The sequence below is a fragment of the Anomaloglossus baeobatrachus genome, chromosome 9, assembly GCF_048569485.1.
Source record: "Anomaloglossus baeobatrachus isolate aAnoBae1 chromosome 9, aAnoBae1.hap1, whole genome shotgun sequence".
NCBI classification, from domain to species: domain Eukaryota; kingdom Metazoa; phylum Chordata; class Amphibia; order Anura; family Aromobatidae; genus Anomaloglossus; species Anomaloglossus baeobatrachus.
The window spans coordinates 14,858,390-14,882,194 of record NC_134361.1 but is presented as its reverse complement, the minus strand read 5'-3'; the positions used below and the strand labels follow the sequence as shown (position 1 = coordinate 14,882,194).

General features: G+C 47.5%; 1 protein-coding gene across 3 annotated transcripts in view; it reads left to right on the top strand.

Annotated features, from left to right (window-relative positions):
* Positions 1-23,805, top strand: part of LOC142250831 (connector enhancer of kinase suppressor of ras 2-like) — a 405,387-nt gene that overhangs the window by 337,842 nt on the left and 43,740 nt on the right. For all 3 annotated transcript variants that reach the window (XM_075323079.1, XM_075323076.1, XM_075323077.1), the window contains exons 12-15: positions 3,366-3,452; positions 5,341-5,588; positions 15,357-15,391; positions 21,629-21,677. In XM_075323079.1, coding sequence (XP_075179194.1) covers positions 3,366-3,452; positions 5,341-5,588; positions 15,357-15,391; positions 21,629-21,677 — 419 coding nt within the window. The remainder of the gene's footprint in view (positions 1-3,365; positions 3,453-5,340; positions 5,589-15,356; positions 15,392-21,628; positions 21,678-23,805) is intronic.

Here is a 23,805-nt window from a genome sequence, read left to right as displayed (position 1 = left end):
GACTTATTATCTCAGAATATGACATCACATCTCTGCACTGACCTATTATCTCAGAATATGACATCACATCTCCGCACTGACCTATTATCTCAGAATATGACATCACATCTCAGCACTGACCTATTATCCCAGAATATGACATCACATCTCAGCACTGACCTATTATCTCAGAATATGACATCACATCTCCGCACTGACCTATTATCCCAGAATATGACATCACATCTCAGCACTGACCTATTATCCCAGAATGTGACATCACATCTCCGCACTGACCTATTATCTCAGAATGTGACATCACATCTCAGCACTGACCTATTATCCCAGAATATGACATCACATCTCAGCACTGACCTATTATCTCAGAATGTGACATCACATCTCCGCACTGACCTATTATCCCAGAATATGACATCACATCTCCACACTGACCTATTATCTCAGAATATGACATCACATCTCCACACTGACCTATTATCTCAGAATATGACATCACATCTCCGCACTGACCTATTATCCCAGAATATGACATCACATCTCCGCACTGACCTATTATCTCAGAATGTGACATCACATCTCAGCACTGACCTATTATCTCAGAATATGACATCACATCTCAGCACTGACCTATTATCTCAGAATATGACATCACATCCCAGCACTGACCTATTATCCCAGAATATGACATCACATCTCCGCACTGACCTATTATCTCAGAATATGACATCACATCTCCGCACTGACCTATTATCTCAGAATATGACATTATATCTCAGCACTGACCTATTATCCCAGAATATGACATCACATCTCCGCACTGACCTATTATCCCAGAATATGACATCACATCTCAGCACTGACCTATTATCTCAGAATATGACATCACATCTCCGCACTGACCTATTATCCCAGAATATGACATCACATCTCCGCACTGACCTATTATCCCAGAATATGACATCACATCTCTGCACTGACCTATTATCTCAGAATATGACATCACATCTCCGCACTGACCTATTATCCCAGAATATGACATCACATCTCCGCACTGACCTATTATCCCAGAATATGACATCACATCTCAGCACTGACCTATTATCCCAGAATATGACATCACATCTCCGCACTGACCTATTATCCCAGAATATGACATCACATCTCCGCACTGACCTATTATCTCAGAATATGACATCACATCTCCGCACTGACCTATTATCTTAGAATATGACATCATATCTCCGCACTGACCTATTATCTCAGAATATGACATCACATCTCCGCACTGACCTATTATCTCAGAATGTGACATCACATCTCAGCACTGACCTATTATCTCAGAATGTGACATCACATCTCAGCACTGACCTATTATCTCAGAATATGACATCACATCTCCGCACTGACCTATTATCTCAGAATATGACATCATATCTCCGCACTGACCTATTATCTCAGAATATGACATCACATCTCCGCACTGACCTATTATCTCAGAATATGACATCATATCTCCGCACTGACCTATTATCTCAGAATATGACATCACATCTCCGCACTGACCTATTATCTCAGAATATGACATCACATCTCAGCACTGACCTATTATCCCAGAATATGACATCACATCTCCGCACTGACCTATTATCTCAGAATATGACATCATATCTCCGCACTGACCTATTATCTCAGAATATGACATCACATCTCCGCACTGACCTATTATCTCAGAATGTGACATCACATCTCAGCACTGACCTATTATCTCAGAATGTGACATCATATCTCAGCACTGACCTATTATCTCAGAATGTGACATCACATCTCAGCACTGACCTATTATCTCAGACTATGACATTATATCGCCGCACTGACCTATTATCCCAGAATATGACATCACATCTCCGCACTGACCTATTATCTCAGAATGTGACATCATATCTCAGCACTGACCTATTATCTCAGAATGTGACATCACATCTCAGCACTGACCTATTATCTCAGACTATGACATGACATCTCAGCACTGACCTATTATCTCAGAATGTGACATCATATCTCAGCACTGACCTATTATCTCAGAATATGACATCATATCTCAGCACTGACCTATTATCTCAGAATATGACATCATATCTCAGCACTGACCTATTATCTCAGACTATGACATGACATCTCAGCACTGACCTATTATCTCAGAATGTGACATCACATCTCAGCACTGACCTATTATCTCAGAATATGACATCACATCTCCGCACTGACTTATTATCTCAGAATATGACATCATATCTCAGCACTGACCTATTATCCCAGAATATGACATCACATTTCCGCACTGACCTATTATCTCAGAATATGACATCACATCTCAGCACTGACCTATTATCTCAGAATATGACATCATATCTCCGCACTGACCTATTATCCCAGAATATGACATCATATCTCCGCACTGACCTATTATCTCAGACTATGACATCACATCTCCGCACTGACCTATTATCTCAGAATTTCATATTGTATCTCACAGCATATTTTAATCTACAAATATGACATAATATATCAGCGCCAATTCACTGCCTCCACTGTCTCAGGATTCACGTTCCACCTTGTATCAGAAATGTGTGACATATATCAGAGATGCAGACTCGCTCGGACAGCGCCCCCCATTGACACCTCCTACCGTGACTGCTGCGCTCTGATATCTCAGCGCTCAATTACTGTCTGTGTTCCCTTATGTGTCGGTGGCCTCCTCGTTGGGGGTCTCCCTGATACAAGATGTAACTTCCTATAACAACCATCATCTGAGAAATGACGGAAGACTCGGAGATCTCCTGCAAAGAAGCCAAGTTCACAGGACATAACACATTGGATACATTTATTAATAATGGCGGATTCAGCTGTAATTGGGGGGTAATGGATGAAAATGTCAACATTTTGGTGCAATTTTAGATATTCTGCATTTTGCAGAATAAATTGACAACTAGGCGTGGTCTTATAGGTTTGGTGAATTTCTACAGTCCAACAGTGTCCAGTCCCCAAACTGGTAAAGACCAATTGTCAATTTATTGATACATTAACACTGTGGACTCCAGTGGTCAATAACCTCCCGAGACGTCCCCATGCTGCAGCTTTGGGGTCTGTGGGTGGAGAGGGTCCAGGCCTGGTTGGTTCGGATTTCCTTGTTTATGGGAGGACCCGTGCAGGGCTCCATTCTTCGGATGGGCTGCAGATGTCCATGGGTCTTGGCAGAACCTTCAGCTCCTTATTTAATGGCAAATCCGGCGTGTGTAACGGGGGCTTGCTCTTGGGCATCAGGCCCCTTCTATTCCATGTATGACCGGAGATTCTTCTCCCCTTAGGAGACCTGAGGCCGGTATCAATGCCGACAGAATACAGTTGGATTGGAGACCCCAAAGAGCCCAATATGTATAAGAGAGGAAGCAGAGGTGAGTGTCAGCTCTTCAGCCCAGACTGTGTCTATGATATGGGAGGGGTGTGGGCTGCTGCAGCAGAGGCCTGGGTGAGCATTAGTTGCCCAGATGTTGTATCAGTCCCCATGTGGAGCGGAGGTAAAGGTAACGTTCCCTCCTGATCCATCAGACACAGCCCGTCCTGTCATCCTGCCTGTGCTCCAGATCTCTGCTTGCTGTCAGCGAATATGTTACTAGTAATAGTGATAAGTAAAGACAGGGGGCGCTACATTGCTCTGCAGTGTTACATGGGGCGGCGTGGCAGCTCCTCTGGAATAAAGCCACGTGTACATGACAGCTCTGAAAGATACAGTCCATAATAACCATAAGAAATGAATAATTATTAAAAGCTGCTGGTATAGGCTGGGGAGGATTGCTTGGACTTGTAGTCCGTCCATAGAGCCGGGCTCTGCGGTTTGTCTTGTAAATCATCTGAATACATCTCTATATAATGTGATATTTGCCATTTCCTGCTGCACTAAATGCCACTTCCTCTGCGCGCTACAGGGGGTACAGGGCCCGGCCGTGGGTGCAAACTGTGAACTCCCCATGTGCAATACCACCAGTACCACAACAGGAGGGTGTGGGGTCCCCAGCAGCACAGAGGGTTTCAGGAGAAGTGGGAGGTCACAGGTCATATAGGACAAAATAGTAGGGTTCCCTGCAGCAGAGAGTATTTCAGGAGAGGAGTATGCTGATCTTATAGGAGGCCACAGAGATACATAGAGGAAGGAGCAGGTCCCAGCAGCACAGAGTATTTCAGGAGAGGAGAGCGCTGATCTTATAGGAGGCCACAGAGATACATAGAGGAAGGAGGAGGACCCAGCAGCACAGAGTATTTCAGGAGAGGAGAGCGCTGATCTTATAGGAGGTCACAGAGATACATAGAGGAAGGAGCAGGTCCCAGCAGCACAGAGTATTTCAGGAGAGGAGAGCACTGATCTTATAGGAGGTCACAGAGATACATAGAGGAAGGAGCAGGTCCCAGCAGCACAGAGTATTTCAGGAGAGGAGAGCGCTGATCTTATAGGAGGTCACAGAGATACATAGAGGAAGGAGCAGGACCCAGCAGCACAGAGTATTTCAGGAGAGGAGAGCGCTGATCTTATAGGAGATCACAGAGATACAGAGGAAGGAGCAGGACCCAGCAGCACAGAGTATTTCAGGAGAGGAGAGCACTGATCTTATAGGAGGTCACAGAGATACATAGAGGAAGGAGCAGGTCCCAGCAGCACAGAGTATTTCAGGAGAGGAGAGCACTGATCTTATAGGAGGTCACAGAGATACAGAGGAAGGAGCAGGTCCCAGCAGCACAGAGTATTTCAGGAGAGGAGAGCGCTGATCTTATAGGAGGTCACAGAGATACATAGAGGAAGGAGCAGGACCCAGCAGCACAGAGTATTTCAGGAGAGGAGAGCGCTGATCTTATAGGAGGTCACAGAGATACAGAGGAAGGAGCAGGACCCAGCAGCACAGAGTATTTCAGGAGAGGAGAGCACTGATCTTATAGGAGGTCACAGAGATACATAGAGGAAAAAGCAGGACCCAGCAGCACAGAGTATTTCAGGAGAGGATTGTGCTGATCTTGTGGAGGACACAGTGAGTGTTTCAGGGCTTAGTTCACACTATAGGTGGAGTTTGGGTGGTCTTATTTGCAGCCGGCCTTTATCCCGGGATTGCAGGTTGAGGGATTTTCTGTCTGTACATCAGACTTCAGTGGGTGGAGCAGAAAGGTCACAGACATATGCTATAGCTGAGAGATGCTCATCGTGGTGCACAGGTTCAGGAGCCCCCCGCCCCCGGATGTGTGGCGCTCTGCTTACCTTTCATTTTTTTGTTTTTTCCATCCATCTTTTTGTATCAGACTCTGAGAATTCCCTTCTGCGCTACCTGAGCGATGACAAGATCCTGGTAATACAAGAAGAACCGGTGACCCAGAAAGACAACAAGAGGGACACGGGGCGGCGGTCCAGGAAAAAAGGCAAGAACCCGGGCAGCCCCAGTTACCCCATCAGCCCGTCCATGCTGACCTCAGCGGGGAGGCTGGACCCCACACAGCAGGACGCCCTGACCTTCTCCCTCGCCGAAAGTAACACGGTCCCGCTATACCACGTAAGTACCGTCACCTGCTGTGCGGGTTACAGTGTGAGGATGATGATGAGGAGGATGATGACCTCAGTATCGCCCTCCATATATTAAGATTATTGTTTTCTCCTTATCTGTTTTGCCCTCACCCACTTATTTCTTCATTACGGCTTCCTCGATGTTCTTGGTCGTCTTGTCTTCAGTTCGGTCATTCTGGGGGTGTTGGTGCACGGCAGTTGTGTCTCGATTTTTGTCACATTTTGCACAAAATTGTAACAAAAAGATTTTACAAAATCTCCTACAGACGACCTGAAGAAGGGGCCGGACCTGCCGGGTAAAGTGCTCTGTCTGTTTATCTGCTTGGACTATTTGTTTCATGTGACAGAAGTCAACAACAAATTGTTACATTGTTTCCGGGTTCTAATTGTGTTAGATTCTTCCAGGAATACTGATAAATCTGAGAGCAAAATGAGCGGATCCAGACTCTGATTTTCACAATCTCATGACTTCTGAAAATGGGAAGACCCCACCCTCCCGGGATAACCCCCACCCTCCCGGGATAACCCCCACCCTCCCGGGATAACCCCTACCCTCCTGGGATAACCCCCACCCTCCCGGGATAACCCCCACCCTCCCGGGATAACCCCCACCCTCCCGGGATAACCCCCACCCTCCCGGGATAACCCCTACCCTCCTGGGATAACCCCCACCCTCCCGGGATAACCCCCACCCTCCCGGGATAACCCCCACCCGCCCAAACCAAACCATGTACAGAAGTGAACAAATCCTATTATCCGGCTGCTACAAGGCACATCATATTAGTCACATAGGAGCCGGACATCACTGAGCGTTATGTGTGTCACAACATCTTATGCAAAGAACTTCTTCTAGGGGTTTCTGATCACAGACCTTTAATGGCTATTTTCTGAATTCCCATAAAAGTGAATGGAGGAGACGTCCATGTGCAGCCGCATTGTTATAGCAGCTGCCGCATTCTGGAGAGAATCCATCATCTTTCTGACATCTATAACGGTTCATTATTATTATTATTATTATTAATTATTATAGCGCCATTTATTCCATGGCGCTTTACAAGTGAAAGAGGGTATACGTACAACAATCATTAACAGTACAAAACAGACTGGTACAGGAGGAGAGAGGACCCTGCCCGCGAGGGCTCACAGTCTACAGGAGGAGAGAGGACCCTGCCCGCGAGGGCTCACAGTCTACAGGGGGAGAGAGGACCCTGCCCGCGAGGGCTCACAGTCTACAGGAGGAGAGAGGACCCTGCCCGCGAGGGCTCACAGTCTACAGGAGGAGAGAGGACCCTGCCCGCGAGGGCTCACAGTCCACAGGAGGAGAGAGGACCCTGCCCGCGAGGGCTCACAGTCTACAGGAGGAGAGAGGACCCTGCCCGCGAGGGCTCACAGTCTACAGGAGGAGAGAGGACCCTGCCCGCGAGGGCTCACAGTCTACAGGAGGAGAGAGGACCCTGCCCGCGAGGGCTCACAGTCCACAGGAGGAGAGAGGACCCTGCCCGCGAGGGCTCACAGTCTACAGGAGGAGAGAGGACCCTGCCCGCGAGGGCTCACAGTCTACAGGAAGAGATAGGACCCTGCCCGCGAGGGCTCACAGTCTACAGGAGGAGAGAGGACCCTGCCCGCGAGGGCTCACAGTCCACAGGTTCATGATGAGAATATGCCTCACATTGCTGTATAATGAAGAGCAACTTTGTGTCTCCAAGATCTCTGCTTGCTGTTGGTAAATAGGAACATTCTTGATTACATCCACAGACTTGAACCCATTGTATCTATGTTACAATGTATCAATCCACAACACAGAATTCTCTGTCCCTGGTTATTTGTTACTATGTATCAGGCCAGTTGTTTGGCCTCTAAATAGAGTAACACATTTTTCATGCTTTGAATGTGAACAAGAGTTTTTCTATTCGCTGACAGCAAGAAAAAAAGAAAATGTTAAAACCAGGAGGGAAGAAAAGAGGCGAATTGCGGATCCCTGACCGAGTTTTCATTTCTTATGCAGGAGGCAGCGTCTGTCCAGAACAGACGCCCGTACTCCCAGCCATGAGGGTGTCACCCATGTTGGGATGGACGTCTCGTCACATAGGAGGGCAGCAGATCTCCCCATTTTTAAGGGAGGAAAATTGTCTGGAGCCTCATGTTGCAAGTTATGGGTCACATCATCACGAAACTTTTTGTCAAATTTTTGATAAGTCAGTTTTGCTGCATAGTCCAGAAAGGTCACCATAAATATAGAGGAAAGTGAACAAGTGCCAGTCTCTGGAAAGGATGGAAGGAGCACAGGGATAGGCACGTGGAAATGACCCCCCAAATCCACCTAAAGGCTATAGATGCATTAAGAGCACCCCCATATAAAACAATCAAATATCTTTAAATTACCTTAGTTTTAAGATCTCTGCTTGCTTCACTCATTCAGTGAATGAATACTTTTTTTGTTTTTTTTGCACTGTACTACCCTATGCAGATGTTGGCCGCTAAGTTTTACATATTTATACCTCATGGCACATTATACTGTCGGCTTCCTGCGCTGCGTCTTCCTTTCCGCCGCCCCCACTCAGCAGCACCCCACATAAAACCAAAGAGAAACTTCATTGCAAGTAACACAAAGAACAAGATCTATCACAGGGGAACTTCAAAGCCCCCGGCGGTGGCAGCGACAAAGCTGGAGTGGTGAGACGTGCCTGCAGAATGTGATGGTGGCAGTCAGGTAGTGACTAGTGCAGCCACCTCCAGGGGTAACTACGTCTGCACCCCGGGATTGTATGCAGACCGGCTGATGAGCCCCTCACCTATAACATAGCACAATGGCGAATGTATCTGAGCACCCAGCTTCTGAGAGAGGGGCCTGCCCTTGTATATAATCCTGTATTGTAGATTGGGGGGTGCTGCGTACACTGACAGGGTCTGCAGACGAGCATCATAAACCCCCAAATCTGCAGGTTTATGACCGGAATCTGTTTTTTTATGATTCTGATATTGATATTCCTATATAGATCTAGACTTGTTCGCACAGCTGGGGGTTTGTTACAGTTGTTTCAAGTGTAAACAATCCTCTACCCACAGCAGCACCACAGGTCTGTCTCCTGTCCAGGCTAATTTCCCTAAAGGTGATGTCCATGACTGAAATGTTGAGGATCTATCTTTAGACATTAATATCAGATTGGTAGGGTCTGACAATTTTACAGGAGCTGAGCTGCAGTACCGAGAGTGGCCACTGCACAGTGTATGGCGCTGTTCTAGTTCTGTTCACTGTTTACCAGCCTCTGATAACAGCTTAGTGGGGTGTACCGGGTGTCGGACCACCTACTCTCTAATATTGATGGGTAGATCATCAATATTTCAGTCATAGACAATCCCTGTAACTACCACCACACACTGTAACAAGCCCTCAGCTGTGTGTGTAGGCCAACGTTAGTGTGGCTCCATTCAATGACAGCATGCAGAGATCTTTGCATTTTTATTTTTTTTACCTTTTTCTAGATCTCTTCTTGATAAATTATCCTGAAAATGTTACAATGTATCACAGTTATAACGAGACCTGGCTTTAGTCTCTGGATACAAAAACAATGCTTTAATTCATTGACAGCAAGCATAAATCATGAGAAGGAAGGTATTGAATCACAGGACACCGGCCCTTTAAGTTTGTGGGCTCATGATAATTATCCTGGGTGAGGCCCCTGGGGGTTGTGGACCCCGAATATATAGACATTACGTCCCTGTTGACATCCCCTCGGCCCCGGTGCCCGCTGACTCCGGAGCTCACAGCTGCACTCCGGCCCCTTCCATTTCCGTTCCCTGCGCGTTTTTTCCCTTCGTGCAGTGCAGCTGATCACAGACACACGAAACGTCCAATCTGTCACAATGAATGTCAGTCCTCATCTGCTCATCCCGGCCGTCGTCCGGTGACACAGATCCGTCCTGACAGCTTTTATGTGCCACTAAAACAGCCATTAATGAAACTGTAATCATCCGAGCTGCGGCCGGGGCTCAGAATACCAGCAAAAAATGATTTCTGCTCCTCTAAAACCTGAGTGTGGAGTGTGATGTGGCCGGCGGGGACGTCAGCCGCTCCAAATCCAAGCCTTGCTCTAAAGACAATGACTTTATGTTACAAGTGGAGAGAAAACACGAAAATAATACATAATGTAATGGGAAAATAACTGCAACCCAAAGGGTCACAGAAGGGAACGGACACAAACGCCAAACAAAGCAGCAAAATGTAACAATCATCTTATACGAAGAGTTCTGTAAAAGTCACAGTTTTTGTTTCAATCCTTCATAAATGTAAGATCTCTGCTTGCTGTCATTGAGTGAGAACATTATTATTTACATCCGGAGGCTCTCGCCCCTCATTCTCCCGCTCACACAACTGAGGGTTTGTTACAGTGTATCATTGCTAATAGCTAGGACTGAGAGAGATTTGTATTGTGATGTGTTGGGATTGTCTAGACTGCTACATTGTAACAAACCATTAGTTGTGAAAGCAGCACTACTCGCTTACAAGACAAGCACACTCCCATCCTGAATTACTCTGTGCTGCTAGGGGAACCTGTTATGCACCATCCTCTCCTGACATCCTCTGTGCTGCTGTGGACTCTGCTCCTCCTGTATTCAGCCTGTGGCCCCCTTTAAGATCAGCATCGTCCTCTCCTGACATCCTCTGTGCTGCTGTGGCCTCTTCTCCTTCCTGTATTCAGCCTGCGACCTCATATAAGATCAGCAGCCTCCTCTCCTGACATCCTCTGTGCTGCTGTGGACACTGCTCCCTCCTGTATTCAGCCTGTGACCTCCTATAATATCAGCATCCTCCTCTCCTGACATCGTCTGTGCTGCTGTGGACTCAGCTTCATACTGTATTCAGCCTGTGACCTCCTATAGGATCAGTGTCCTCCTCTCCTGACATTCTCTGTGCTGCTGTGGCCTCTGCTCCTCCTGTATTCAGCCTGTGACGTCCTATAATATCAGCGTCCTCCTCTCCTGACATCCTCTGTGCTGCTGTGGACTCTGCTCCTCCTGTAATCAGCCTGTGACCTCCTATAATATCAGCGTCCTCCTCTCCTGACATCCTCTGTGCTGCTGTGGACATTGCTCCCTCCTGTATTCAGCCTGTGACCTTCTATAATATCAGTGTCCTCCTCTCCTGACATCCTCTGTGCTGCTGTGGTCTCTGCTCCCTCTTGTATTCAGCCTGTGACCTCCTATAAGATCAGTGCCCTCCTCTTCTGACATCCTCTGTGCTGCTGTGGCCTCTGCTCCTCCTGTATTCAGCCTGTGACCTCCTATAAGATCAGTGCCCTCCTCTCCTGACATCCTCTGTGCTGCTGTGGCCTCTGCTCCTCCTGTATTCAGCCTGTGACCTCCTATAAGATCAGTGCTCTCCTCTCCTGACATCCTTTGTGCTGCTGTGGACTCTGCTCCTCCTGTATTCATTCTGTGACCTCCTATAATATCAGCGTCCTCCTCTCCTGACATCCTCTGTGCTGCTGTGGACATTGCTCCCTCCTGTATTCAGCCTGTGACCTCCTATAAGATCAGTGCCCTCCTCTCCTGACATCTTCTGTGCTGCTGTGGCCTCTGCTCCTCCTGTATTCAGCCTGTGACCTCCTATAAGATTAGTGCTTTCCTCTCCTGACATCCTCTGTGCTGCTGTGGACTCTGCTCCCTCCTGTATTCAGCCTGTGACTTTTTATAAGATCAGCGTCCTCCTCTCCTGACATCCTCTGTGCTGCTGTGGCCTCTGCTCCTCCTGTATTCAGCCTGTGACCTCCTATAAGATCAGCGCTATCCTCTCCTGACATCCTCTGTGCTGCTGTGGCCTCTGCTCCTTTCTGTATTCAGCCTGTGACCTCCTATAAGATCAGCAGCCTCCTCTTCTGACATCCTCTGTGCTGCTGTGGCCTCTGCACCTCCTGTATTCAGCCTGTGACCTCCTATAAGATCAGCAGCCTCCTCTCCTGACATCCTCTGTGCTGCTGGGACTTGCTCCTTCCTCCATGTAGCTCACGGTCTCTGGCCCCATGGTATCAGCAGGCTACTGCTGTGTTGCTTGCCCCTGCTTCTCTGTATATCCCACAAGATCAACAGATGGTTTTCCTGAAATGCTCTGTGCTGCGCAATCAACACTGTAATTAGGTATCATCATATTTTGGAAGTTGTGTTTATGTCATTAACCTGTTGTTTGCCATAATTAGGATTTTGTAATGTCAGGAGCTGATGGATTATTGCCGTGTACTGGGCGCACAATCCTCGTATCTCCATCTGACGCCTTCACCTGCAATATACATTCCACTTTATAGCATCAAGGTCAATGGAGTTACCACGGCGGCCGCTGAGACGTCTTCAGTAGCTCCTGTTCATCATAGTTATGGGGCAGCGCTGCACTCAACGTCTCAGCTTTATCCCCAAAACATTTCACCCTGAACAAGACATCAGTGTAATATCGCAATAACTGAGCAGAGAGAAAACCCGGCGCCATGGTGCACATACCAGCCCCGGAGTATAGAAGGATTCCTGTCCACCTGAGCCCGACTAATGGCACCAAATACAATGTCCTGTAATTTTACATAAACTGTACTGTCTCATAGTGCCTCTGAATTACCTCCTGTACTATACTCCAGAGCTGCACTCACTATTCTGCTGGTGCAGTCACTGTGCACATACATTACATTACTGATCCTGAATTACATCCTGTATTATACTCCAGAGCTGCACTCACTATTCTGCAGGTGCAGTCACTGTGTACATACATTACATTACTGATCCTGAGTTACCTCCTGTATTATACTCCAGAGCTGCACTCACTATTCTGCTGGTGCAGTCACTGTGCACATACATTACATTACTGATCCTGAGTTACCTCCTGTATTATACTCCAGAGCTGCACTCACTATTCTGCTGGTGCAGTCACTGTGTACATACATTACATTACTGATCCTGAGTTACCTCCTGTATTATACTCCAGAGCTGCACTCACTATTCTGCTGGTGCAGTCACTGTGCACATACATTACATTACTGATCCTGAGTTACCTCCTGTATTACTTCAGGCACATTCAGAGCTGCAATCTGAATACTGTCAGCAGCCCTTCATGGTGTCAGTGATCCCCCTTTTGCAGCAGCTCTGGGATCCGCTCCCTGTCGTGTGAGTGCACTGGATTGGGCAGAATGATGGACGCTGCAGTCGTATTTCAGCCCCTGACTCCTAAGATGCAAAACTTAAATCTGTTACAACTTTAAGGTGGAAAATTCAAAGAGTAAAAATGTCTGCAAACCATCCAGAATTGGGGGAGGGGTTCACCTACACACGACAGACCCCCAACATACACCTGTCCTGGAAAGGGGAAGTGAGAACGCCCACCAGGAGCGCGGACGATTACTGGTATCGAGGGACCCTGGTTATTGGGGTTAGTGCTTTGCTCAGGAGCTCGCAGTCACGCTGCTCATTAACTTGTTCAGTGCTGCGACTTCTGTCCTCATCTTGTTCCTCTTTTTTTAGTTTTATTTTTTATGCAGTTATCAGAGCTGCTACTTAGGAGCTGTCATCATAAGACCCGCAGTGCACTGAGCGGCGCCTTCTTAAAGGAATTGTCCACTAACAAATATTGTTTTGAGATTTTTATTTCATTCATGTTGTTGGAGTTTCACCATTCATGATAATAGAATGCTGGTGATAAACACAATGTTATGTAACCAGGTGATATAGGGCTGCCGGGGGCTTCACACAGGGACCATACTGGGCAAGCAGAGGGGTCAAAGCGGTATGGGGGCAATTGAATAGTGACCGGGAACTGCTGCTGGTGCCCAGACAAGGAATGAGATATCTCCTGAGTAACCGCAAATCTGTATAGAACAGGTGGAGCATCTATTTTCTCCATATGTATTATAAAACTTCCCCTTTGTCGCTACAAATAGTGAGTGCAGCTCTGGAGTATAATGCAGGAGGTAACTCAGGATCAGTACAGGATCAGTAATGTATGTACACAGTGACTGCACCAGCAGAATAGTGAGTGCAGCTCTGGAGTATAATGCAGGAGGTAACTCAGGATCAGTACAGGATCAGTAATGTATGTACACAGTGACTCCACCAGCAGAATAGTGAGTGCAGCTCTGGAGTATAATACAGGAGGTAACTCAGGATCAGTAATGTAATGTATGTACACAGTGACTGCACCGGCAGAACAGTGAGTGCAGCTCTGGAGTATAATACAGGAGGTAACTCAGGATCAGTAATGTAATGTATGTACACAGTGACTGCACCAGCAGAACAGTGAGTGCAGCTCTGGAGTATAATACAGGAGGTAACTCAGGATCAGTAATGTAATGTATGTACACAGTGACTGCACCTGCAGAATAGTGAGTGCAGCTCTGGAGTATAATATAGGAGATAACTCAGGATCAGTAATGTAATGTATGTACACAGTGACTGCACCTGCAGAATAGTGAGTGCAGCTCTGGAGTATAATATAGGAGATAACTCAGGATCAGTAATGTAATGTATGTACACAGTGACTGCACCAGCAGAATAGTGAGTGCAGCTCTGGAGTATAATATAGGAGGTAACTCAGGATCAGTAATGTAATGTATGTACACAGTGACTGCACCAGCAGAATAGTGAGTGCAGCTCTGGAGTATAATACAGGAGGTAACTCAGGATCAGTAATGTAATGTATGTACACAGTGACTGCACCAGCAGAATAGTGAGTGCAGCTCTGGAGTATAATACAGGAGGTAACTCAGGATCAGTAATGTAATGTATGTACACAGTGACTGCACCAGCAGAATAGTGAGTGCAGCTCTGGAGTATAATACAGGAGGTAACTCAGGATCAGTAATGTAATGTATGTACACAGTGACTGCACCTGCAGAATAGTGAGTGCAGCTCTGGAGTATAATATAGGAGATAACTCAGGATCAGTAATGTAATGTATGTACACAGTGACTGCACCAGCAGAATAGTGAGTGCAGCTCTGGAGTATAATACAGGAGGTAACTCAGGATCAGTAATGTAATGTATGTACACAGTGACTGCACCAGCAGAATAGTGAGTGCAGCTCTGGAGTATAATACAGGAGGTAACTCAGGATCAGTAATGTAATGTATGTACACAGTGACTGCACCAGCAGAATAGTGAGTGCAGCTCTGGAGTATAATACAGGAGGTAACTCAGGATCAGTAGAATAGTGAGTGCAGCTCTGGAGTATAATGCGGGATGTAACTCAGGATCAGCAGAATAGTGAGTGCAGCTCTGGAGTATAATACAGGCGGTAACTCAGGATCTGTAGAATAGTGAGTGCAGCTCTGGAGTATAATGCGGGATGTAACTCTGGATCAGCAGAATAGTGAGTGCAGCTCTGGAGTATAATACAGGCGGTAACTCAGGATCTGTAGAATAGTGAGTGCAGCTCTGGAGTATAATACAGGCGGTAACTCAGGATCTGTAGAATAGTGAGTGCAGCTCTGGAGTATAATGCGGGATGTAACTCTGGATCAGTAATGCAATGTACTCTTTATTGTTCTTCTATCTGTGTTACTGGATGATGGAGTCGGGCTGTCGGTGATTGTGCTGTCAGATGTCTTTATTTCTGGGCTCGGCCGTTCATCCCTCTGGTTACATGTGACTGTTGGTTTCTGTGTTTCGGTCTTCACTTCCTGACTCCGGACCCTCGCTCTGTCACTTTGTCACTTTGTATCTATGATTCGGTTTCTTTTTCTCCTCTCATCACGTTACTAAATGTTTTTCACTTTCTCCTTTGCAGAGAGCGGGCGACACAATCGGGGGCGACTCTGAGAGGTAATTCATCTTTATTACTATGTATCAGCCGCTCGCTGGACGTCAATTCAATGTATTATGGTCAAGAATACGGGGGAGGGGATGGAGCAGAAAGGAAATAAATGAACTAATAGAAAGATCAGCGGTGAAATAAGTAACATCAATATCCCTCTGTATAATAATGTAATCCTGCAGCGCTCACTGAATGTGACACGTAGTGTATACGATGTACCTGAGCCGCCATCTCTAGATACAGCGCTATGTGGTGCTGCAGGGGGTGAGGTCCGGGGGATCCACCTCGGTTATTCTAGGGTCACCCCACGACAGCAGCTCTGGGGCTCTGCGCATTCTGTGACATTTTCACATTGATACAATGCAATCTTATGTGGACTCCAGACTGACACATTGTAACAACTGTCAGGTTATCAGCGTGATTTGTACTGCAGAGGGGTTCAGATCACACAGGATTTATACCATTGTACCAAACCCCCAGATATTAGAGAAATTAGGCCAAGGTCTGTTATTAGCCTTCGGATGTAAACAGCAGTGTTTTCATTCACTGACAGAAAGCAGATGTTTTAAAAATGAAGAACAATTAAAGCACAAAGTCTATTAGAAGATTACAGAGCGTGTTGTGATACAATGATTGAGCTGGACGCCGGCCCTTTAAGATTTGGTCCGCTCTGCTTGCTGTCATTGAATAAGAACTTTACATTCAGGGGACTATGTGCCCCTCACACGGCCAGGACACCTGTGCGCCCCTCACACTGCAAGGACACCTGTGCGCCCCTCACACGGCCAGCACACCTGTGCGCCCCTCACACTGCCAGGACACCTGTGCGCCCCTCACACTGCCAGGACACCTGTGCGCCCCTCACATGGCCAGCACACCTGTGTGCCCCTCACACTGCCAAGACACCTGTGCGCCCCTCACACGGCCAGGACACCTGTGCGCCCCTCACACGGCCAGGACACCTGTGCGCCCCTCACACGGCCAGGACACCTGTGCGCCCCTCACACAGCACGGCAGAAGCTGCTGTTGGTTACATTGTACATGAATGGGGCGGATCTGACCATGAATTATTCATTGCGTCCATGATGGAGGCCGCTCCGTTATTGTCTCGCTGTCCCCGGGGATCACAAATAGCGACTTCACGTCTTCCCAGACGCCGCAGGATACGATGAGGCCGCGCGGTCGGGGAGGAGCCGTGTGCTGCAATGTTACAGCGGCACTCCGCATCAATTATGGATCCGGTCTGTGAGAGGTTTCCTCATTTCTGTAACTTTACCTAATTCATTATTCATCCGGTTTTCATGAAACATTGACATTCCCGCTAACATTGGGCAATGAAGTCCTAAAATGACCAAGGGTCACTCTGGAGGGAGAGGGATAAAGGGGGGATCCGACAATAAGTGGCGCACACCGGGGCAGGGAGGAATCTCTATCGGCAGCAAAAAAGTTCTGAAATGTCATTTAGGCTTTACTTTATCACCAAATTCAAGATCTCTGCTTGCTGTCAGTGTCACTTCAGAGGCTGAAAACCCATCTCAATCTCATACATCTCACAGCTGAGGGTTTGCTACAGATGAATCCAGGCCAAGCCTGAACCCCAGACTGATACTTGTCTGCACTGATACATTGTAACAAAGTGACAGAACTGGAGCGAGATGTGCAGCTCTGATATCTGGAGCAGAACATCGCCATGTCTGTGTACAAGGGAAGAATTAACCCCGGGCAGGTGAGGCAGATGTGGCACCCTTATTAGCACTAATTGGACGCGGTGGAGATGAACCGACCGTAACCTCACAGCCGGCGGAGATGGACTGACCGTAGCCTCACAACCGGCGGAGCTGGACCGACCGTAACCTCACAGCCGGCAGAGCTGGACCGACTGTAACCTCACAGCCGGCGGAGCTGGACCGACTGTAGCCTCACAGCCGGCGGAGCTGGACCGACTGTAACCTCACAGCCGGCGGAGCTGGACCGACCGTAACCTCACAGCCGGCGGAGCTGGACCGACTGTAACCTCACAGCCGGCGGAGCTGGACCGACTGTAGCCTCACAACCGGCAGAGCTGGACCGACTGTAACCTCACAGCCGGCGGAGCTGGACCGACCGTAACCTCACAGCCGGCGGAGCTGGACCGACTGTAACCTCACAGCCGGCGGAGCTGGACCGACTGTAACCTCACAGCCGGCAGAGCTGGACCGACCGTAACCTCACAGCCGGCGGAGCTGGACCGACTGTAACCTCACAGCCGGCAGAGCTGGACCGACTGTAACCTCACAGCCGGCGGAGCTGGACCGACCGTAACCTCACAGCCGGCGGAGCTGGACCGACTGTAACCTCACAGCCGGCGGAGCTGGACCGACTGTAACCTCACAGCTGGCAGAGCTGGACCGACTAACCTCACAGCCGGCAGAGCTGGACCGACTGTAACCTCACAGCCGGCGGAGCTGGACCGACTGTAACCTCACAGCCGGCGGAGCTGGATCGACCGTAGTCTCACAGCCGGCGGAGCTGGACCGACCGTAACCTCACAGCCGGCGGAGCTGGACCGACCGTAACCTCACAGCTGGCGGAGCTGGACCGACCGTAGCCTCACAGCCGGCGGAGCTGGACCAACCGTAGCCTCACAGCCGGCGGAGCTGGACCGACCGTAACCTCACAGCCGGCGGAGCTGGACCGACCGTAGCCTCACAGCTGGCGGAGCTGGACCGACCGTAGCCTCACAGGCGGCGGAGCTGGACCGACCGTAACCTCACAGCCAGCGGAGCTGGACCGACCGTAGCCTCACAGCCGGCGGAGCTGGACCGACCGTAGCCTCACAGCCGGCGGAGCTGGACCGACCGTAGCCTCACAGCCGGCGGAGCTGGACCGACCGTAGCCTCACAGCCGGCGGAGCCAGTGACTACGGAGAGCAAAGGTTCTCACCAAATCATGGATGGCCTGTGATAGGTTAAGCAAAACGCCACTCATTCCTGCCATAGATATACAAGGAGGGTGGAGGTGATGGGGATGATGGGGGGATTATTATATTGATGGTGATTAAAGATGACGATTGTGGTGACGAGAAAAATGATTATGTATATATTTGTATATTATATATTTATAAATTGTTATTTTACTGATAATGATGATGAGGAGGAGGATGATTGTAATAAAGATAGTGATGAGAAGAATGATTGTGATGATGATGATGCGGAAGATTCTGATGTAGATAGTGATGATTAGTATGATGGGGAGGGGGAGGGGAAGAATGATTGTGATGAAGATGGTGATGATGAGGAGGATGATGATGAGGAAAATAATTGTGATGATGAGGAGAATGATGAGGATGATAGTAATGAGAAGGATGATTGTGGTGATGAGGATGATGATAGTGATGAGGATGATGATGAGGAGGACTATAATTGTGATGATGAGGAGGATGATGAGGATGATAGTGATGATGAGTATGATGGGGAGGGTGAGGATGATGGGGAGAATGATGGGGAGGGGGAGGATGATGGAGAGGGGGAGGATGATGGAGAGCATGATGATGATGATGAGGAGGAGGAGGAGAAGAATGATTGTGATGAAGATGGTGATGATGAGGAGGATGATGATGAGGAGAATAATTGTGATGATGAGGAGAATGATGAGGATGATAGTAATGAGAAGGATGATTGTGGTGATGAGGATGATGAAGAGGACTATAATTGTGATGATGAGGAGGATGATGAGGATGATAGTGATGGGTGATGATGAGGAGGAGGATGATAGTGATGATGAGGATGATGATGATGATGCGGAGAACAATTGTGATGATGATGGGTATGATGATAGTGATGAGGAGGATGATGAGGATGATAGTGATGAGGAGGATGATGAAGATGATAGTGATGAGGATGATGATGATGAGGACGATGATAGTGATGAGGATGATGATCTCGGTCTAAGCTCTGACCAGTCACGGATCTGTCGTTGCTGGCTGTCGGTGATGTGACCTGTGGGATGTTCCTTGCTCCAGAGTTAGTCTTATTTTTATTCTATTTTCCTGTTTTTTCTTCCTCCTGACATAATGCATTTACAGTATATGAGTGGGGGAGGGGCCGGTGTCACCTTTTTCATCCACAGTTTCTGTCTGTTCTGATCCTGAGTTCAACAAAATGTATTAACACATCACAAAAATAACGTATCCTGACAGATAACAGAGAACAGCAGCTAAGACTGAGTCCAGACACTTATTAAGGAGTTTTCCCACGAACAAAGTTTATTTTAATCAGTCTTGGAATAAGAATAGTTTTCACAATTGGATGTTATGTAAAATGTTCCTGTGCTGAGATCTTATATATGTGCCCCTGCTATGTACTGTGTAATGGCCGTGTCTGACCATACAGGGTGCCCCTGCTATGTCCTGTGTAATGGCCGTGTCTGACTGTACAGGGTGCCCCTGCTATGTCCTGTGTAATGACCGTGTCTGACTGTACAGGGTGCCCCTGCTATGTACTGTGTAATAGCCGTGTCTGACCATACAGGGTGCCCCTGCTATGTCCTGTGTAATGGCCGTGTCTGACTGTACAGGGTGCCCCTGCTATGTCCTGTGTAATGACCGTGTCTGACTGTACAGGGTGCCCCTGCTATGTCCTGTGTAATGGCCGTGTCTGACTGTACAGGGTGCCCCTGCTATGTCCTGTGTAATGGCCGTGTCTGACTGTACAGGGTGCCCCTGCTATGTCCTGTGTAATGGACGTGTCTGACTGTACAGGGTGCCCCTGCTATGTCCTGTGTAATGGCCGTGTCTGACTGTACAGGGTGCCCCTGCTATGTCCTGTGTAATGGCCGTATCTGACTGTACAGGGTGCCCCTGCTATGTCCTGTGTAATGACCGTGTCTGACTGTACAGGGTGCCCCTGCTATGTCCTGTGTAATGGCCGTGTCTGACTGTACAGGGTGCCCCTGCTATGTACTGTGTAATGGCCGTGTCTGACTGTACAGGGTGCCCCTGCTATGTACTGTGTAATGGCCGTGTCGGACTGTACAGGGTGTCCCTGCTATGTACTGTGTAATGGCCGTGTCTGACCATACAGGGTGCCCCTGCTATGTCCTGTGTAATGGCCGTGTCTGACTGTACAGGGTGCCCCTGCTATGTCCTGTGTAATGACCGTGTCTGACTGTACAGGGTGCCCCTGCTATGTCCTGTGTAATGGCCGTATCTGACTGTACAGGGTGCCCCTGCTATGTCCTGTGTAATGACCGTGTCTGACTGTACAGGGTGCCCCTGCTATGTACTGTGTAATGGCCGTGTCGGACTGTACAGGGTGTCCCTGCTATGTACTGTGTAATGGCCGTGTCTGACTGTACAGGTTGCCCCTGCTATGTACTGTGTAATGGCCGTGTCGGACTGTACAGGGTGTCCCTGCTATGTACTGTGTGATGGCCGTGTCTGACCATACAGGGTGCCCCTGCTATATACTGTGTAATGGCCATGTCGGACTGTACATGGTGCCCCTGCTATGTACTGTGTAATGGCCGTGTCTGACTGTACAGGGTGTCCCTGCTATGTACTGTGTAATGGCCGTGTCTGACTGTACAGGGTGCCCCTGCTATGTACTGTGTAATGGCCGTGTCTGACCGTAGAGGACATGGTCTGATCATACCACATCTCCTGGGTCGGGGAGGATGAAAAATGAAAACAAATATTACAGCACAGGATCAGAGCTAATTCTTTCTGTCAGGTAAAACATTTTTTTTAAACAGGCAGAGAAATGTTTTACCTCACAGAAAGACTCAGTTATGATCCTGTGCTCTGTCTGTATACTTTTTTCGTCCTCCCTGCCCCAGGAGGTGTGGTATAATTAGACCATGTCCCTGTATAATCAGACACGGCCATTACACAGTACACAGCAGTGGCACATATATAAGGAACATTTTATATAACCTCCAATTGTGGAAGTTATTATTATTGCAAAATCTTTTGATTATAATCAGCTTCATTTGTGGGAAACCCCTTTTAAACGTCTTTAATTTACCGCTCCGCGATCTAAATATACATGACGTTTTGTTACTTTCTCACCACTCGGACTATACTGCAGCCACATCCAGAGCTGCATTCAAACTTCTGCTCCCATAACGCACTGTTCTGTAATGACGGCTAATCAGGGGATATTTACTGCAGCTTTGGATGTCTCTGGAGATAGGAAAAAGAAAAAAAATGCTTATTGCAGGGGGTCATCTCTCTGGATTATGATTTGTTTTTTTCCTTATGATTTAAGGTACACGAGTTCTGCAATAGAGCGACAAGGAACCACATCCATGAGGAAGGTAAGGAGGATTGCTGCTCTAATGCTCCAGAGACTATTGTGATCTGACGCAGACAGAGGAGGCCGCCGCGCACAACAGCTCCTCATAGTGCTCTGCAGCTGAATGTGGCCCCCTGACCTCTCTGGACCCTGTCTGACACTGGATCTGGTGGATATACAGTGGGATGCAAATGTTTGCACACCCCTGATCAAAATTACTGTTATCGTGAACAGTTAAGCAAGTTGCAGATGAAATTATCTCTAAAGGCAGAAAGTTACAGATGACACATTTCCTTTGTATTTTAGGCAAGAAAAAAATATTTTCATGTTTTACATTTGAAAAATTACAAAAAGGAAAATGGGCCAATGCAAAAGTTTAAGCACCTTGGAGATTTATGTACTCAGATAACTTAGACCAAGGTTCAGGCCTCAATTATCCTGCTAGTGTTATGACTTACTTGTTCACTATCATCTGATGATGCAAATTCACAGCTTTACAGTACATAACACAGCCTCCTCTAACGTTGTGCCAATAAACATCAGCCATGTGTTCTTCTAAGCAGCTGCCTAGCACTCTGAAAATGAAAATGGTGATGCCCTCAAAGTGGGAGAAGGCTATAAGGAGATAGCAATGTGTTTTCAAGTTGCCCTTTCCTCAGTTCGAAAAAATGTAATTAAGAAATGTCAGTTATCAGGAACAGTGGAGGTGAAGATAGGGTCTGGAAGAGAGTGAGCTGCAGGTAGGATTGCTAGAGAGGAAAATCTGTACCCCTGCCTGACTGCAAAAGACCTTCATCTTGATTCAGCAGACTCTGGAGTTGTGGTATATTGTTCTACTATTCAGAGACATCTGCTCAAATGTGGCCTTCATGGAAGAGTCATCAGAAGAAAACCTCTCCTGCGTCCTCACCATAAAATTCAGTGTCAGAAGTCTGCAAAAGAACATCTAAACAAGCCTGATGTATTCTGGAAACAAGTCCTGTGCAGCGATGAGGTTAAAATAGAAATCTGTGGCCACAGTGATGAAAGGTATGTGTAGAGTAAAAAGGGCACAGAATTTCAGGGAAAGAATATTTCACCAGCCATTAAGCATGGGGGTGGATCAATCATGCTTTGGGGTTGTGTTGCAGCCATTAGCACAGGGAACATTTCACGGGTAGAGGGAAGAATGGATTCAATGAATTTCAACAAATTCTTGATGCAAACATAACACCATCTGTAAAAAAGCTGAGGATGAAAAGAGGAGAAAAAAAAGAGAAAAAGAGGAGAAAAGAAGAGAAAAAGAGGACGGCTTCTACAAATGGATAATGATGCTAAACAAAAATCAAGTCCACAATAGACGACCTCAAAAGGAGCAAGCTCAATGTTTTACAATGGCCTCACAGTCCATTGATCTGCACATCATTGATAATCTATGGCAAGACCTCAAAAGAGCAGAGAATGCAAGACGAGCCAGGAATCTCACAGAACTCGAAGACGTCTCCAAGGAAGAGCAGAGCATGCAAGAGGAGCCAGGAATCTCACAGAACTGGAAGACCTCTCCAAGGAAGAGAAGGGCATGCAAGACGAGCCAGGAATCTCACAGAACTGGAAGACATCTCCAAATAAGAACAGAGCATGCATAACGAGCCAGGAATCTCATAGAACTGGAAGACATCTCCAAATAAGAACAGAGCATGCAAGACGAGCCAGGAATGTCATAGAACTGGAAGACATCTCCTAATAAGAACAGAGCATGCAAGACGAGCCAGGAATCTCACAGAACTGGAAGACGTCTCCAAGGAAGAGCAGTGCATGCAAGACGAGCCAGGAATCTCACAGAACTGGAAGACGTCTCCAAATAAGAACAGAGCATGCAAGACAAGCCAGGAATCTCACAGAACTGGAAGACGTCTCCAAGGAAGAGCAGTGCATGCAAGACGAGCCAGGAATCTCACAGAACTGGAAGACGTCTCCAAATAAGAACAGAGCATGCAAGATGAGCCAGGAATCTCATAGAACTGGAAGACATCTCCAAATAACAACAGAGCATGCAAGACGAGCCAGGAATCTCACAGAACTGGAAGATGTCTCCAAGGAAGAATTAAGGAAAATCCCTCAAACAAGAATTGAAAGACACTTGGCTGCTACAAAAGCTCTTACAAGCTGTG